General features: G+C 31.8%; 1 protein-coding gene across 2 annotated transcripts in view; it reads left to right on the top strand.

The window, feature by feature from the left end:
* Synd (protein kinase C and casein kinase substrate in neurons protein Synd) overlaps window positions 1–14715 on the top strand; it is a 40682-nt gene that overhangs the window by 18159 nt on the left and 7808 nt on the right. Inside the window, exon 7 of one of the 2 annotated variants that reach the window (XM_014418686.2) lies at window positions 2680–2787. The exons of the other annotated variant lie outside the window; for it this stretch is intronic. Coding sequence (XP_014274172.1) covers window positions 2680–2787 — 108 coding nt within the window. The remainder of the gene's footprint in view (window positions 1–2679; window positions 2788–14715) is intronic. 2 annotated transcript variants of the gene reach the window in all.

Here is a 14715-nt window from a genome sequence, read left to right as displayed (position 1 = left end):
AATGCCTCTCAATTTCAGCCACCTTTAAGGGACATTGCTTAGGAGCGTCGGCATTCATGACATTTTGCACTACTTTAAATATAACATCTGCTGAAGGCATATAACAGAAATTAATAATTTGATTTGTGTCAAAATTTCAAAACAGTTATCAATACATAGACCGACATCGGATTTTTTCCATTCGTATTGCCTATTGATCCTTCTTTTACTTTTCACCCAAACAACACTTTCTTCTTGTCAACTGTTTTGTACCCTCACGATTCTCACATTTCAATAGAAAATTCCTTTTAATAAGCCAAAACAGTAAATCCTTCTTTTTTCTTCTTTTCTCCTTTTCTTTCCTCGATCCTTCTTCTTTCTTCTTTTTTCTTTTTTCTCCTCCTGCCATGCTTCTATTTTGCGGATATTTTCGTAAATGTCTTTCATTACTACTAAATGACATTCACTAAATTTTTGTTTGTTACCAGAACAATTTTGATGTAAAATATATGCATTATTTATGACTAAATCTAAACAAGTGGAGCAACAATTTTTTATACCATTTTATCGGCTTCCTTACCAAATTAAGTGTACTTAAGGTCATATCAACTCTGTCTACAGCACCCATGTTGGAATTATAATTAGTAATACAAGATGGTTTCTCCTGTACAATAATCTTTCTTCCCAGTTTCAGTCTATGTAGCTTCATGTGCAGAAGACAATATCCAAACTTCTTTCTTATCATGCCATTTCATTACCAATTAAATGTCAGTCGACCGGTCGCAAGTTTCTCCTCCCTTCAATTTTTCTTCCATATGGGGCATTTTTCTTCTATTTTTCTGAACTGTTCCAAATGTGTTGAATTTCTTGTGTAGCAAAGTATACAATAGTGGGCTTGTGTGCCAATTATCTGTAATTACTGTATGGCCTTTTCCGCGATATGGCTGAAGCAGTATCATCACATCTCCAGAGATTGCAATGGCTGTGTCACTTGTACTGACATTTGTTTTTTGGCCAGTATAAATTATAAAATCTAGTATATAATTAATCTTGCAGTCACACAGGACAAATGATTAAATGCCAAACTTATACTCCCCTTGGATGGGATAAATTATTTAAAATAACATCTCCCCTTCTAGAGTAAAAGACTTTTGTCGATGCATAAATTTTTGTATGGTATGAATGACTGCGAAAAGGAAATTTTTATCTTATTGATGACTGGCCTTATTTTGGCTAAAGGATCATCAGTAGTTGTACTATAATTGTTAAACTGCAATATTTGTAATAACATCCTGTACCGATCCCGTGCCACAATATTGTGGAAAATACCGCTTTTCAACAGTTTCTTCTAACACGGCATTAATATTGAAATGCATAAAAATCGGTATATTTTACAGACCAAAGCATCCTTCCAATACTTCAAACAGGAACTCTAGTTATAGTCCGTACACTGTTGTGCGCATTTGAAATAAATGTTTGTCTGCTCAGTAATCTCTGAGCTAATTTTTCCAGAAACATTGTTTGAAATTTGAAAAAAAGGATAACTGATAATGTTAATAATGAATGAAATGACTAGTTGGTATGATTACTGAATTGGATTGAATATCAGTTGGACAAGAGAATATGGTAATGATTCTGAGATAAGGATGAAGAACTTGTTTAGAATGTTTTCTGGAAGGTTTAATTATTAGTGATGTAGTCTCAAATAGAGTGTTTTGTGAAGTGAGTTTTAGTTAGAGTGATGCCTCTGTGATTGTCTTGGAAAAAAAAAGTTTTCATCACAGTGTAGTGGTTATGTAGGTCATTTAAATTTTAAAGAAACGTCTTTGGGGACATTTTTCTCATTGTGGAAGATTATATTGGATTTTGTTTTAAGACTTTGGTAAGAAGGTTGATGAGCAGTCTTTAAAGTAAAAAAGGTCAATAGTATCTATCGACATTGTGTTGGTTGAGTTTTGGATTTTCCAGTCTAAATTCAATGTTTATTTTGTTTATTTAATGATGATTAATTATTTATTTTAAAATTAATAAGAAAAAAATAGTTACAGATTATAATCAGTGATTCTTATTACATAATACAACATCCAACTGATCTGTCATCCCTTCATTTACATCTCGAGAGTATAGAAGGGATTGCAACTAATATACATAAACAAAATTATAACTCACTGCTGAACAATTGGTTTTACTTCATATAAGCTTGATTTGTCCTATTTAGCCTTTTGTTTTTCCTTCCAGTGTTAGTCCAATTTTGTGGATTAGAATTTTGTTTTACTGCTTCGAATTAATCTTTTTTTTTAGTTAGTGTTATAATTTTATAAATTTAGCTCTTGTGGTTTAATTATGCACGCTTGTCATAGTGTTAACTATTGTCAATATTTCTGCTTTCATAATAAATTATTGCATTATTTTATTGTCTTTTTTTTTCATTTATGTACAAATAATTTTAAAAAAGGTTCATGAATGGGAGTTCATGTTTTTTTATTTTTTGTTTCGTTTTTTTTCTGAACTTTTTTAAAGTATTTCGGCCTAGAATAAGGATTAATAACCTGTTTTCAAAATTCAATTTTGTATTCAAAACTTACCTATTAACTTAAAATTATTTTTAATTATTCTTGTGGTATTGTTTCAATTTATTTATTTATTTTGCATGAATTTATGTATTTGGCTTGTTATTTTGCATGTATATGTGTATGTTAGGATTATACTGAAGAATTTCGAGATATCGCTAAAGGAAAATCCAAGGATTCTAGTTCAGCAGGAAGTATCACACTGATAAATCAACGTCCAGTTGGAGAGGATTTGACGGTAATTATTTACCCCCTTATTCACAACTTTTTTTTTTCATATTCAAGAAATCATTTTGGAAAATGTATTTAGAATTCTCAATTCTCCTTTCTATTTTCAATTTTTAAGTATAGTGCAAAAATAGATTATAATGTTTCTGATATTGTTGAAATTTACTTGGATATTTTATAATGTATAGCATGGTTGTTTAACAAAATATATTGAAAGAGGAAACTCTTGGAAAAACTACCCATTGGTAATATATAACACTTTTTTTTTTACTTCAAAATGTCATAGCATTTTATTATGCTATATGTACTAATAATGGTTGGAGAGCAGTATATCTCATTTAAAAAATATTATAAATAAACTTTAAAGAGAGAAAAATAAAAATTATGATGGAATTATGATAGGAGTACTTTACATACTGGTGTTGAGACAGTCTATCAACTAGGTTTTTGGTTCTGGAGATACTAGGAAAATGACCATATTTCATATTATCAAGATATTCATATCTGGTTATTAAATAATAACTTAATTAATTCTGTATCTCTAAAGCATATTTATTCAATACCATCCAAAATATTTGTATTTATGTATTATTTTTTATTGCGATTAAAGGTGATCACATCAGTGATTTTCACTTGCCTATGGATAAAATACAAATAGTAGGGAAAAGTATTACGATCCTGAAAAATTTTTAATACCTGTTTTAAACAGAAAAACATGTTTTAAAGTCTTCACACTTTACTTAAGACTACACTTTTTTCATCCAAATCATCTTTAATGTTTTTGGTTAAATTTGTCGTATCAATTTGAAACTGTGTGATCTTTAATATCTGTTAGGTTTTATGATAATTAAAAATAGTCTTACTGGGCTTAAACACTGAAATTTATAAAAAAGCTTTCTCTAAAGTATTTTCAATTTTGTTTATTTGAAATAATTAACCATCTCTCATTGTAACCAGTAATAAATTATGGATAAATATAAAATAAGAAAGAATTTGATAGTTAACTAAAGGAGAAAATAAATGTTTTCATGTTTCTTATGCCAATAGTCATAATTGACTTTTGACATTACAGTTTTTTCACCTAAGCAATAAATATAAATGAGAGCAAGTATATGCCATTGTAAATAATAAAGAAATTCTATTATTATTATTTTTTTAATATCTTTATTGAAATTTACAACTGTATATTATATAATACATTCAGTAAATTTGATCTTAGTTAAAATGGAGTGTTACAGGTGTGTAGAGAAACTACCCATTGGTAGCACTCTAAAAATTCTAATATTAAAACGAGAGATGATTTCAACTTTTAGTAGGGTGATAAGTGAAAGTTGTTTGGTAATGTATCTACCGCACCAGATTTTTACCATTATTTAATAAAGTTTTCTTATGACTGATTAGTCATTTATAATGATAATAAAGTTTTTATTTATTTTGGGACATTTAATCCTGTTTGTATGGTATATAATTCACTTTTTGAATAATTTAGACTTACAACATTAGAGAAGAAATAATTGGGTTATATTCATTCATATTGAATTATTCATACATAAAATTAAAAAATTCTGAAATATGCAGTACAATGAAAATAGTGGAATTAAATACCATCTGCAATATTGGAAAAATAAATTATAATACTATGTTTGTATATATTAACAAATCAGGAATTTGAAATAGAGATTTATTTACATTTACATTTATAAGGTAACTGGATTGATTGAAGATTGTTTTAAAGAGGGGAGATTTAAAAGTAAGTGTTTAAATGATGGATAGCGGGAAAAATGAAGTTCCATCGGAAAGAGGATAGGATTAGACATGATTTGTCTGAAATTTGCATTGCAGTGACTCTGACTATTGAAATTAGATGAGATGTAACAGGCATGGCGTGAAAATATTAATCAGATATATAATGAGTGTTAGGGTTTAATGACTTTCTAGAGGAACGACACCAGAAAATGCTGATTGTGATAAGAAAAAAAGGGCCTCTTTACCTTTCTCCTTGAGTTCTCAAAGATGAAATTAAAAAAAAAAAAAAAGTCAACTCTTGCCTCAAGATTCTCAAAAACACTCCCATACATATGACAATATTTGAACTTGGGGAATAATTAAGGAGCATGGGATTCAAATAAGCTCTAGCATGTGTGCTACAGAAGGAAGAAGGTGGCAAACATAACGGAAATAATTTAGAGATCATACTGTGGGAAGATTCAAATACCTGGTTTCTTCAAGGAAAGATCATTTTGACTGATGGGTGAAATTTTTTGGTGTTATCATTTACAATTGGATTATCAATCAATCATCAGGGAGTTGTATTTTTTGGAGCAAACTTTGAGTTTATTTTGTTTGGTTGAAGTTCACGAACTTCATTCAGTTCATACCCAATTCTCGACTTTTGATTTCTTAGGAAAGTAGTGTTGCTAACATATAACAGAAGGAACATCACCACATTTATGCAAATATTCATCGCCAACAGTGTCAGGATTCGATAGTTGCCAACAAAGACCTGGCAAAGATCATCAATATGTTGGTGGTGAGCTGTAACTTAATCTTGAGACATGCTAGGCAAAGATATAAAGCTTTGGGTCATTTGCTCTTGGGAAAGTTTGCTAGTGAGTGAAGGGCACTAGGAGTAAGGAAACAAAGACTAGGTTGGATTTCAGAAAGTCATTAGAGGGTCGATCATTTTGTTCTTTAGGTGAAGGGAATCAGTGAGTGCAGCGATCATCATACTAAAGCAGCCTGACATGGGAATTGGCTATTGACCACTATCAGTGGTCATTGAGTAAAATTTCTCCATGACACCAAGTAAGGAGTTCAAGAAATAGAAGCTTCTGATAAGGGAAATTTTTGTGTTGGGATAACCATATTCAGGAACATTTTGGTGATTTTTCAACAAAATAAAATTTATCTTTGAATAATACAATAATCCAAAAATATTTTTGAGGTAATTGTGTTTCCAATGACCTTTTTAAGTTTCATTCTAGTGTCAATGCTGTTATCTAGAAACAGTTTAATCAAAACCATACTTCAACCTCCTGATTTATTCCATTACTTCAGTAGGAGCTTGTTTTTGGGCTAAAAAGACTTGCTAGGATTTCAACTGAAGTTTTTTATCTCCAGAAGGTGATGAGTAGTTTAAGTAACCTTTTTGTTTTAGTTCGATTGCATGATAATGTTTATCATAATGTTTCTTCATATGTTTGGGCAACATCTTGAATAGTATTATTCAAATATGATACATGGCATGATTAAAATATAACAGATAAGTCATTATAAATATATTACTTTTTGCAATGACTGAACTTCTATTTACTTATTCTCTCTTAAATGCATCCCTTTTTGTTATGTGTTGAGGCATTTGGACTGCGGTATTTTCCACAGAATTCTGAGGTATTCATTAAAACCCTGATAAATAAATTAAAAAAATTATAGTTTCCTTATTTTTATATTCTAGCTTATAATTCCATTGTCGCGAAAGTATTCCCATTAGAAAATTAGGATATTCTCTTATGCCAGATGTAACATATATTAGTATGAGTTTTTTTTTATCAAATCAAAGTAATTTCAAGAGAAACATTTTTGAAAGTAATGTCCATTGCCTAGCAACATATTTCCTTTATCACAAATACTTAAACCATGTCTTCTGTCTTATTTTTGTCAGATTACTACTAATGCATTGTTCAAATTCATTAATTTCATCTGTAGTGATTAGTATTAATGATTTCTCCTGTTTAAGAAGTTTGTTATGCACCACAGGATTTTCTTCCTTACAACGCAATTGGGCCTTGCATTTATTTGATGTTGATGGTTAAGCTGAATAAACCCATGACTTTCTGTGTTTAAAATTCTCAGAATAAAACCATTTATTTTTCATTGTCAGCCACAATTCTTTGCAGAAAACAGTTCCTTTCCGAATGTTAAAGCATCATTTCTCAGATGACTTTTTGTGATTTTCCATCTGTTGTATGACCTTTTCATTTGTATTTCATTCTGTTGATGTATGTGGCACCCATTTTCCTTCTTTAAAGATCTTTCTTATTGCATGTAATCTATTGAAAATTGTTTGCTGAGCAACATAATCTTTTAGCAAGTTCTTGTTGCAACTTCATCCAATAATGTTTAGGTATAGAGTTAGTTGGTTTTCAAACTTTTTGGTTGTCTTAAACAGAAAAACAACACTTTTGAAGCATTTAAACCAGGATTCTTGTTTATCCTAATAAGGAGCCTGTTCATTATAAGCTTCTATTTCGGCTTTAAGCAGCACTTTTGTTTTTAAATATAAATGAAGAATTGAAAATGCCTGTAAATACTTTAATTTATTTATTTTATTTTTTTGCATGAAATTGATATTTTCGGGGCAAAAATTTGACTTATGATATTTCAAAGCATGCTGTCAGTAAAACAAAATGATGTGCCTTTCGATTCATACGTATCAAAACATAGTAAAATGCTAATTATTTTATTAATTTATTTATTATTTTGTGGGTAATGCTTATTATTTTTCACTTTCAAATTATTTAGTTTTTACCTCTTTTCTAGAAACTTGAAAGTTAAAATTTACAGAACTATTATATTTCCTACTATTCTTGACGAATATGAAATGTGACATTAGGGCAGAACACCTTGGAATTTTTTTAATTAAATTAACATGCAGAATGTTTGGACCAAAGAAGGATTAGTCAACTGGAGACTTCAGATAACTATACAACTCAGTTTGGCTTTAGCCGTCTAACAGTCAACATCACCGTTGTATCAACCTTGTTTATTACCTAACCTATCATCTATTCATCAGTTGAGTAAACATTTATTAACAGTTAGTTCAACATAGTGACAATGAGTAGCTAATGTTGTTTGCTAAAATTCTATAAAACTATCTCGTCTAGTAACCTATATTATAAATCGATAAAATAAGACAGTGAATCAAAGTGCTCAATATATTTATTGTTACAAGATGTATTATGTAGGATAACATATCGTTACCTGACCCCACCACCGGCATCCTCACTACCTATCCCCTCTACTTATGTTCACTACTACTGCAGAGCTTGCCATGGCACTATGTGTAGTGTGTAAGTCAGTGGTTGCTAAGGAAGACCAGACAGCCCTCGCCTGCTCATATTCTAAAAGCATTTCACACATTAAATGCTGTAATAATACGGAAATCGATGCAGCTAAAATTAAAAAAAAAAAAAAACGGTGCGGCAATTGTGAGCCACTAAATGAGCAAGTAACTACGGTATATAGTGGCACCCCAAGTAGCAACAGGGCAGAAAATATTGCCGTTATACTGATCGAATTCAGAAAAATTACAGATGATATAAAGAACTTCAAAAAAACTCAGTAGATAAACAGGCGGACATACCTTTTGAAAACACCAAGAGACTAAAGTCCATGGAAGAAAGGGCTCAGAAACAGGACGAGCTAATCGAAAAATTGCTGTTCGAAAACAATAATTTAAAACTATGGAAACTAGGCCTAGTAGAATAGGCTCAACTCCCACATTCCCTTGAGATAAAAGGAATTATCCCAAAAAATGGTAAAACTCTGGAGGGAATAGTATTATCTCCTCCGGAAATCAAGATATGGCTGAAAGAAAAAGATCAAGAGGAGAAGACCCCCGGCCATTGTCGATAGTGGTTCGTTTTGCTTGCCAAATAGTCCAAGAAGAGTTGCCAAGATTAATAAAAGTCAAAAGAGACTTCACCATGAGGCCCCTCGGCTGGGAGAGCGACGAATAGATATATGTCAACGAGAAGATGACTCCTGCCAACTGGCATTTTTACTGGCTGGCAAGGCAGAAGAAAACCACTGGGAAAGTTAAGTGTGTCTGGTTCACTAGAAGGCGGGTTTTTTACTGATGCTAAGATGGCCAGCCAGCAATTATAATAAACAAATCTTAAGACATCAAAGCCATCCTGACTGTATTTATATATTTCACTGGCTGACCCGGCAATGTTTTGCTATTGCTATTTTAGAGGATGTATATAGATTTAATAAAGACATAGTTTGATTTATATTAGTGCACTTAATTAAATTATACATAAAGGTATTCTTTATTATTCTGATTTGGTAACATAAATTGAACCAATATATGCAATGACATTCCTTTTTAGCATTCCAAATGTTAAAAGAGCAGATATTTATCTTTCCAATGGTTCTAATAACTTAGAAGTCAGATAAAATGCAGTTGAGTTGTAAACGATTATATATACACAACAGTTACTGGATTAAAAAAGATAAATCCTCCAAATAAGTAAAGGTGAAAATGGAATTTAGGAGTTTGAGACGATGCTAAAAACAAATATGATTTGCTCGTTCCTAAAAACAAAATTTGGCCAACTTTACCCTAAGCCACATTATGTTCTTATATTTTTTTGTGAATATAATATCGTTTAATATAATCAATATTTTCTTTCATACTCCTCAATCAAAGAGACGAATCGATAGGTAACTTTTTTTTTAAAAAAACATAACCCTCACTGTGCATCAACATTATTAATATATTGAAAATATTCAGACTGTGCTATGAAAGTATGTTAATATTTGGTCGATTTTGGTGATTTTTTCTCATTCTTTTAGCCAATTTGATTATCTATGACATTGTAATGTACAGTCTATATATAGTAAATCGTTCCAGTTAATAGAAGTTTATTGTGGACAAAGATTCGACCCTTTTATATGTATAGATAATGTGATAAGACGGTAACCATTGTATTTGATGTGGTGATACCATGGTATTTGATGACTAAATTTGCCGTATCATCGTTAATACTGGCCCGATTTAGTTCACTTTTTTTCTTCTTTGAGGTAATTTTAGTTGTCATGTATATACTACCTTATATATAAATAGTTTTTAAATAAAATCCCTCATAATTTTCAAAATATTGAAAAAATTGAGACAGACCTACTATAAAAAGTGTGATCAAAGATTTTTTAGGAGTAAAACAAAGTTTATATTCATTTTCGGGACCTCGAGAAACCCTTAAATACATATTTTCAGAAAATAAAATTTTTTAGTCTGAAATTTTCGCCCTACATCGGCCTTTTGATTTCTTTTTAAAATCTAAAAAATGAAAATAACTTCAACACTACTCAACCGATCTACACAAAACTTGACAGTGGTTTAGGGCTCTATAAACTGCACCAGAGGGCACAAACCTGGTCTAATTAAACAAATTTGAACCGGAGATATAAAATAAAATGTGAGAATTTTTTCCCCTCATTTGAAACCCTCATTTTGCGCTCATAAAATCTTTCAAATATAACTTTTGTCTTTGTCAGCTGAAAGCGCATACATTCAGCTTTCCAACAGTTCTACTAATGTAAGAATCGGATAAAATGAAGAGGAGTTATTAACGATTATGTGAAAAATAGTTGCCGGAGGAAAAAAAATGCTTGATTTGAATCGAGGTGAAGAATGAATGATTTTTAATTTCTTTGAAAAATGGTATTTAGTACTTTGAGACAAAGCTAAAAACGAAAATAATTGCTTTTTTCAAGAAAAAAGAATTTTGGTGTACTTTGTGCCTTACGCTTAATTTTATTCATAACTTTTTTCTGCTTAAAAATCTCAGAACTTCATCTTTAAACCTTCTTATAAGGAAATGGAACATATAGAGAGAAAAAACCCATGTAAATCGGTCCAGTGATAATAACTCTATTGAGGACAAAGATTCGACAGCTCTCTTTTATACATATAGAGATTTCACTTTTTTTTCTGTAAAGATTATTCTTTCCTTTTTTTCATTTTATGTAGAGAATTGTAATTTTTAATCTTGAGTATTTCTTATGAACATTTCTTATTCATTTTTTTTCTTTTTCTTCTCAGTATGGTGTATTGTTTTCTGTTCATTTCGTATCTACAATTTTATATTTCCATATTATACAAATTTTTAATCTTTTTTCTTATTTAACATAAAGCATACCTACTTATTCATTTCATTGTTTTTCTGTAAGATGTTATTATTTTATCTCCCATATATTCTTAATTTATTTCATGTTTTATGTACAATATGTCTATGTATACATTTTATTTTATTTATTTATTTTTTCTTGCAAGGATTACAATGCATTATTTTTCACTTTATTAAGAGATTCATATTTTATTTTTCCCTTTTATATATTTATAATTATCTGTTATTGTGCAAGCAATTTATTTTTCTCTTTATTTTATATTATTATTCATTTTTCATTTCATTTCTATTGATATTTTGAGACGATTCTCCTTTAGTAGTTTATCGCTTATCTCATTGTATTCTAATAGGAAAATAGTAAATGTACTCTCTCCCTTGATGTTGACTCAAATATCCTTTTCAACACACTCTCAATTTTTCTTCTTTACTCCAATAATAAATTTGATCCATTCCTTACCGTTTCACACCCTTTTCTTTAGTCCTACATGACTAGTATCCTAACGTCCTGCCATGTTAACTCCCAATCCCTTTCAGCACATTATGACAAATTTCTGGATTATTTCCTCCAAAATTTTTACCACACCATTGCCGTCTCTGAAACATGGCTCAAACCCAATATCCCAGCTTTCTCTATCTCCACCCCCAACCATATCCTCCTTCATCATGACCGAATAGACCGAACTGGTGGTGGTGTTGCTCTATACTGTCATGACAGTCTGAGGGCCCAAAATCCTTCTGAAGTCTCCTTCCTTTGACACCCCACATTTGAAATACATTTTTGTTACAAGCTCCTTTTCTCTATTGTCATTTACCGCCTACTTCTAGTCTGTTTTGATGATAAGTTTGAATCCTACTTCCTTTCATATATTCCTCTCTTTCAAAATATAATAATCTCAGGTGATGTTAACACCAACTTTCTCAGACTCTCTTGATCGATCATACTTTATGGACCTAATTTGCTCCCTAGACCTTTATACTGTTCCCTACTAATCCATCCACATCATACCCAGTCCACTGATACCTGGCTTGATTTATTTCTCACTGATTCTCCACTGAACGTTTGGTCCTCCTAAATTCCTGTCTTTTCTTTCTTCCCATGACCTCATAAAAATTTTCTACCACGTTCCTACTCCTATGCTTATTCCAAAGAAAATTATTTGGCGAAACCTTGATTCCTTAACCATAGGAAACATCAGTACCTGTCTTCCTGCACTTTCCCTCTCCTTAGAATCCTAAATTTCTATGTCGTTTCTTTTTTCCCATGACCTCATTAAAATTTCCTACTCCTATGCTTATTCCAAAATAAATTCGTTGATGAAGCCTTGATTCCTTAACCACAGGAAACACCAGTACCTGTCTTAGTCCACTTTCCCTCTCCTGAGATCCTATTTATTCACTTTTATCCATTGACGATATGGTCGAATGACAACCCTTTAATCTCCTTAAATTCCTTAATCAACACTCTCCTCTTAAAACTCATACCTTCAAATGACCACCTCCCCCCGGCTCCCTGGATCAACTTAGAAATTAGAGATTTAATGAGAAGCCAAGATGCAGCCAGAAGACGCTTCAGACGCACCAGAATTTCAGAGCACTATTCTACCTTTAAGTCCCTCTGAAACCTTATCCAAACATCCTTACGCCATGCCAAAGAAAAGCACCTGATCCTAAATCAAAATGGAAAATCCTTAAAAATCTCTCCGTTGTAAGCTCTAAATGCTGTCCATGTTACCCTGACGATCCGGACGAACTTAATTCTTTGCTGCTCCTCTTCCTTCAACAACCTTGTGCGACTTTTCATCTTATCACATCACTGAAATCCAATTTGATCCTAATAACTTATGTTTCTTAAATGTTTCCCCTGGTGACCTAATCTCAACAGTCCTGAAGTCCAGAACTAATGATTATGGCCCAGACCAAGTTCCTATAAAGATCATCAAACTTTGTCTTCCCACCATTTTTCCTGTCCTGTACATTTTTAATTTCTCCCTTCAAAATTCCATTTTTGCCAAAGCCTGGAAGAAAGTCCTGGTCCAACCATTGAACAAAGTACCTTCATCAGTTTCTGACTTCCTGACAATATTCAATTTGGCCAAGCCACCGGAAAGATTAGTCCACTCCCAACTTAATAATTTTTTCAAGCAAAAACTCACCTTAATCCTTAATCCTACAGAAATTTCAATTTTAGTTCTTTTTGATTTTTCGAAAGCTTATGACTCAGTTAACAATAAGACCCTCCTCAATAAACTTTAAAACCTTTTTATGTCAAATAGTGTCCTAAAGTGGTTCCTTCCTGTCTCATCGTTCCCTAACAATCATTATTTTGAACGAATCTTCTGACACGAGGTCTTCCTCAGGGGTCCTCACTTTCATCAACCCTTTTTTCCCATTTATATTAACGATCTTCCTGACTCCATTCACCACTCACAATACCACTTATATGCTGATAATCTTCAAATTTATCTATACTTCCATCCCTCTGAGATGCTTGAGGCCAACTAAAAGATTGAAGAAGATATCGATAGCATTAATCCATGGGTGTTAAACAACAATTTGAACTTTAATACTGAAAAAACCAAGTTCTTTCTTATTGATTCCAAGTGCCTCCTTTATTCCCTACCTTACTGTTCCCTACTCTTCCTTAACAACCAACCGATTCACTCCTATCGTACAGTAAAAAAACCTTGGAGTCACCTTTGACCAACACCTCTCCTGGAATAACCATATTTCCCAAATCACACGCATATCCATTACTGTACTCAATCAATTACTAAGATTCTGTGATTCCATTCCTCAAAACACCTGTCAGCTCCTAGTATCCTCTCTCATTTACCACCACTTCAACTACAGTTCTACAGAGGGATATCTACTGGTCTAGAGTTGAAACTGAAGAGACTCATGAATTGCTTCATAAGATTTATGTTTAGCTTCCAAGGTGCTCTCATGTCTCCCGTTGGTATACCGAGTTCAAGTGGCTCTATCCAACTTCCCGAAAGCAATACCTCCTTTGTGTTTTAGTATAAATAGGCATATATTGATTTACATTATAAATAGTAGTTAAGCCAAGATCTCAGTATAATTTAATTTTGCTTACTGGAAACTTTTAAATGTTTGCCAGACAAATAATCATAATGTATGAACCATTTATTTATTCTTAGGGGACATGTGTCGCATGATAAAATTATTTTTTCATTTCAATTCACACTGAATTGTGTGACCAACTCCCGATCTATACAATTGAAGTGATAGCATCATAGTGAATGAATTGTGTTTGTCATGATGGATAATGAATGAAAAACTAAAACAATAGTCAGTACTGACATAATTGGGTGAGATCCTAGGGGTTGACTGAAATTTAAATAATAGGATTGTGTTTGATCTGACCTTGAGAATTTGAGTTTTGATGGAATTCTAAATAGGTAGGTTTATTAGCAAGGATTATTGGTATTATCAGCATCGAACCCCCTGGTTCATTCACACTTATTTTGTAGCTGCCCCTTGGAATGAAAAATGGAAAATAATCTCTTTGGTTAGATTAGGTTTGTAACCTGTTGGATAAGACACCCCCCTCTCCCATATGACAGGAAAGACCATTTATGGGGTTCAAAAAAATATTTATTTATTTTATATGTTCGTGCTTTGTTTAACACAATTTCCTTTCATTGATTTTTGTTCTTTATTACCTTTGCATCATATTTATAATATATATATATTATAAATATGATGCAAAGGTAATAAAGAACAAAAATCAATGAAAGGAAATTGTGTTAAACAAAGCACGAACATATAAAATAAATAAATATTTTTTTGAACCCCATAAATGGTCTTTCCTGTCATATGGGAGAGGGGGGTGTCTTATCCAACAGGTTACAAACCTAATCTAACCAAAGAGATTATTTTCCATTTTTCATTCCAAGGGGCAGCTACAAAATAAGTGTTAATGAACCAGGGGGTTCGATGCTGATAATACCAATAATCCTTGCTAATAAACCTACCTATTTAGAATTCCATCAAAACTCAAATTC

Source organism: Halyomorpha halys, unplaced genomic scaffold (genome assembly GCF_000696795.3).
Source record: "Halyomorpha halys isolate HHAL.00 unplaced genomic scaffold, Hhal_1.1 Scaffold207.1, whole genome shotgun sequence".
Classification (NCBI taxonomy): domain Eukaryota; kingdom Metazoa; phylum Arthropoda; class Insecta; order Hemiptera; family Pentatomidae; genus Halyomorpha; species Halyomorpha halys.
This window is presented reverse-complemented; position numbering and strand designations above follow the sequence as displayed.